Raw genomic sequence first — 4,406 nt, 5'->3', positions numbered from 1 at the left:
TTGATCCGGTAGTTGGAAGCCACGACCTTCACAGCGGATGTGTCGTCAGTGACGACGAAATTAGAGAAGGTTTTCCACAAACCCTCCTCAATCCCCGCACAGAACTGGGGCAACAGGTCATCTTATCTTCCTACGGTGGGGGAAAAAAGTTCAACCATGATGTACATGTATCATTTAATATTAAGTGCATATAATATGATGATGAGACGAGTCACTTACGAAAACATTCGAAACAACCATTTCAAAGGTGACGATGTTCGCTTCTCTCTTTCTCCACTTGCGGATGATCTTAACAGAAACCTTCCAATCAGATCGCCACGTCTGGAGATCGGATAGCCTGTCGAAATGCACCATGACTTTGTTGCACTTATGTTTACTTTGTGATGTGATATTTTGGTTTTTGAGAGACGAATACATAGTTCACTGGGTGTGTATTTGTCTTCTTATATAAGCAGCGAACAAACACAAATGGATTATCAATATTATGGCTTTTCAAACGTCGTGACTGCATTCCATACAGATTCATCGCATTTAGATATTTAACATGTGTAACTGCCGGTTAAGCGAAGACGAGACATCGCATGCACTACTTAATTATGACCCTATAGTCGACGTTATATATTGGCGGAAAATATATTGGTTCATTTAACAAACCAATTCAATGTAAAACTTTATAAAACATCAAGGAATAGTGAATGATGGTTTAACCAGACGAATAAAGGCTGATATATAGTGTAAATGAACCAATAACGTTGAAGAACTGTATAATTTGAATAAAAATATTTAAAGAAAAGCTCAGCCATTGAACTGTTTATATTTAAAGAAAAGCTCAGCCAACCCAAATTCTATATTAGGTTGGAAGAGTATATAGCAAATACATTTAAGAATCGCTTTGAGTAGCCCAGGATGTGAAATCGATGAATAGTAGTGTATCGGTGGCGGGCAGAGGATAAATAACCGTAATCGTCAACAGAATTAAACTTTGGTAGACATTGGTATTAGGGTTAATTGGTTTAGTGTACGTACATATTAATATGTACGTTACTTCATGGTGATAGGATGGATCCCGAGGCTGTAGAGATCGTTCCTCAATTGAGCTTGGATCTACCGAGGTGGTTATTTGCTCTTGACCATTACCCTCTCAAAACCAAGATAAATGCGTATTCAAAACCGGAATATCTTTCTACAATATCGAGGGTGCTGAGTGGAACAAAAGAAATGGAAAACTTGTTAGAGTCTCCATTTGGGCAGCTTTTTCGTATCCCTGCTAACAAGATCTTGTTCTCCGGTAAACTAGTTCATGGATTTGTTTGCCGTCAATTGGTGACCAAAAAGCGGCATGAGATGTGGATTGTGTTTGGTAGCAATCCAATCAAGTTTGGAAATTGTGGAAATTATCCAAAAAAGAGAGATGTGGAAAGAGCTACAAAAACGGATAAAGGATGTAAGCCTGTTTGGGAAGTTCTATTCGGGGAAAACATAGAACCAACTATCTCCGAGTTGGTCAAAAGGTTGGAGACTGAGGAAATGGAAACGTGGCAGAAACTAGCTTTAGCGGTGATAATAATAGTTGATGGAGTTCTAACATGCGCCACGCAACCAGTAAAACCAGATCCGAAGACAGTGGAGATGACCAAGAATATTGATTTCTTTTTCAAATATCCATGGGGAAGGTTGTCATTTGAACGGACGCTGGAGACTATTACAGGATTTAAATGTCCAGCAGACGTAGACAGCTTAGTAAAAACTTTCAAGCAACAATCAGTTGCTGTTCATGGATTTCCTCTAGCACTCCAGCTGCTGGCTTTCCAATCTGTCCCAGCAATTGCAAGATTAGTACCATCTGATGTTCAAGATCAGGCGTTTAATCAAAGATCGATCCACAATCTGGCTAAACTGCGGCCAATCAAGACAGCAGACATCTTCGCATGCGAGGCTGCTAAAGAGGTATGTACTTGGTTGATATAATACGTTAACGACCTGAATCTATCAGTTTCGTCAAATGTATATATATTTGTAATCATATTATAGGTGGTTATTAAACGGATGGTTGGTAGTGGGGAGCATTGTGATAGTGGAGAATTGGAGTGGCGTGACGAAGAGGAAGACCATCAAGTTGACAACATTGAAAATCTTATTAAAGCTGGCCACAAATGGGATGAGGCAATATGGATGGGAGGTGATGATAGGTGTCCAAAACAGACACGTCCCGAAGAGAAAGGTATTAAAAACATTTATACATTACAAAGGGCTTCACTATAAAGATAATTTTTTTAAAAATTAATGGTTAATTGGTGATATAGTTACAGTTGACTGTCGGAAGAGGAAAAGAGCAGACACCACAACAATTGACAATAAGAAAGAGAAGAGCACTAGAACTGATGGGCGATGATACTAAGATTTTTGTGTCTCCTAGTAGGTTCAATTAACCTTATGCGTTGTAATACTTAAGGTGTCAATCCAGTTGGAAAAGTTTACTATCACTCAAAATGCAATCAAGATGTCACAAGTTAAGCCAATTCAAAGAGTGTTTTTATCTAACAGTCCTAGAATGATCAAAATGCGAAACAAAAGTGAGTCACAGAACTAGAAACAAGAATGCATGACAAGAAGTGAAAGTGAATAAAAACGCAAACGATTCTAAGCATGAACAAACAAAACAGTTCCAGGAATGTAATAAAAATCAGAAAGAAAGAAGTCCTGAGAATGGGGTAATTGATGTCGGTGGAGTATCCCTAAACAATGAACATCACAACTTAGCTAATCCAATCTCTTGGCAAAAGCTACTCAGACTCAGCCACTTCCATACCTAGCTCTCGCTAAAGAAACGTGGTCGAGCAGGCATGACAAACAAGTTCATTCACGTCAACAAACATCCTAGACAACTAATCTCTTAGGCTAGGAACGTAAGTCTCTGGCACTAGTTGGTCAGACATTTCATCAAACACCTTTTGGGTGTGGAAATGTCTCGAACCTAGTTCCAATTGATCAGAGAGAAACTAGTAATTCTAACTCTAGTCCAGAAGGGAATCATACAATCAAAGCTTAAACACTCTACATCCTAAGATCCTCCACCTAATCTATCCCATCCTCAAGAACTAACACACTACTCAGATCCGAAAATCATAGTCAAGGATGTAAAAACAGAAATCATTGAAACAAGCATTATTAGGTAGATAAAAATAAGATGAACAACTTTGTAGAAGGAATCAAATGCAAAATCTCAATAATCTCAAAGATATCGGAATACAAGTCTGAGAACGTTTTTTTGGATGCTAGGTTAAAACCTTCTGGGAACGAAAACGAGATAAAAATATAAGATGTCTCCGCAAAGACTTAACAAAATGTATATATAGTAGTCCAACATGGAAAGCCCTAAAACTTAAAACGACAAGGTAAAGCGTCGGTTCGGTAATCTCCTGAAGCGTGTGAAACCAAACGTCCTTCTTCCCGACATGTGCGATCGAGTCCGTGTGCGTCGAATGGAATCCAATGTCATCATAGCTCGGATAGAAGGCTGAGGAGCATGGCTTGGACGGATAGCTCGGATGAAACGGAGATGGTGACAATGGCTCGGACGAGACGGAGATGGTGACCATGGCTCGGCTGAAACGGAGATGGTGACCATGGCTTGGACGAAACGGAGATGGTGACCATGGCTCGGACGAAATGGAGATGGTGACCATGGCTCGGACGAAACGGAGATGGTGACCATGGCTCGGACGAAATGAAGATGGTGACCATGGCTTGGACGAAACGAAGATGGTGACCATGGCTCGGACGAGAATGGCTTCCAACGTTTCCTAAATACCTGAAATACTCCAAAATGCACAATGTATGCAAGGATGATGCAAGAGCTACCTAGTCGTGCAAAGTGTATAGAAAGAACTAGAAAACGATGCAAACCAATGAGTTATCCTAGCTAAATGCATGATAAGAATAGGCTAAGGAGAGACAAAATATAGACATATCAACTCCCCCAAACTTACTCTTTGCTTGCCCTCAAGCAAACAATCAAGAATAGAGTATGGAGAAGAGGTGTGAAGATGGGGTCTCAGAACCTAAAACATGCTAAATAAAATAGTTAGAATCAAGGTCCTTGTTTTTAGTTCTATGATGCATGGTGAAGGAACTCTATATTTTTTTTTCTACACATGCAATCCTATCAATCATTCCCTTTAACATTCATTAACAGAGAACCGTGAATCAAGGTAAGCAATGTCGTTGAACTCATTTGGCTAGAGTGAAAGGTTAGAGACTTAGATGGTCTCCTTCTCGAGTGGTTTCATCAATACAGGACAAGGTTCTCTCACGAAAATGAGTTGAGCTTAAGAGAAGGCTAAAGGTTGAAACCAACTGATACATACAAGAGCAGCGCCCTGTCTACCCAAAGAACGTTCCAAACC

General features: G+C 39.8%; 1 protein-coding gene across 1 annotated transcript; it reads left to right on the top strand.

The window, feature by feature from the left end:
- Positions 1-1,059: 1,059 nt before the first annotated feature.
- LOC147938349 (uncharacterized) lies at positions 1,060-2,392 on the top strand. The gene is made up of 3 exons (XM_087465596.1): positions 1,060-1,947; positions 2,032-2,221; positions 2,304-2,392. The coding sequence occupies exons 1-3, from the start codon at positions 1,060-1,062 to the stop codon at positions 2,390-2,392; spliced, it is 1,167 nt and encodes a 388-aa protein (XP_087321722.1).
- Positions 2,393-4,406: the final 2,014 nt, after the last annotated feature.

The sequence above is a fragment of the Camelina sativa genome, chromosome 9, assembly GCF_030686135.1.
Source record: "Camelina sativa cultivar CO46 ecotype springtype chromosome 9, ASM3068613v1".
Taxonomy (NCBI): Eukaryota; Viridiplantae; Streptophyta; class Magnoliopsida; order Brassicales; family Brassicaceae; genus Camelina; species Camelina sativa.
This window is presented reverse-complemented; position numbering and strand designations above follow the sequence as displayed.

What these genes read in the sequence shown, in the direction of transcription:
- LOC147938349 (XM_087465596.1), top strand. Translation starts at nt 1,060, where the DNA reads ATGGATCCCGAGGCTGTAGAGATCGTTCCTCAATTGAGCTTGGATCTA. An exon ending in CATGCGAGGCTGCTAAAGAG is followed by an intron (nt 1,948 to 2,031) that starts GTATGTACTTGG and finishes ATCATATTATAG; the next exon opens with GTGGTTATTAAACGGATGGT. An exon ending in GACACGTCCCGAAGAGAAAG is followed by an intron (nt 2,222 to 2,303) that starts GTATTAAAAACA and finishes TTGGTGATATAG; the next exon opens with TTACAGTTGACTGTCGGAAG.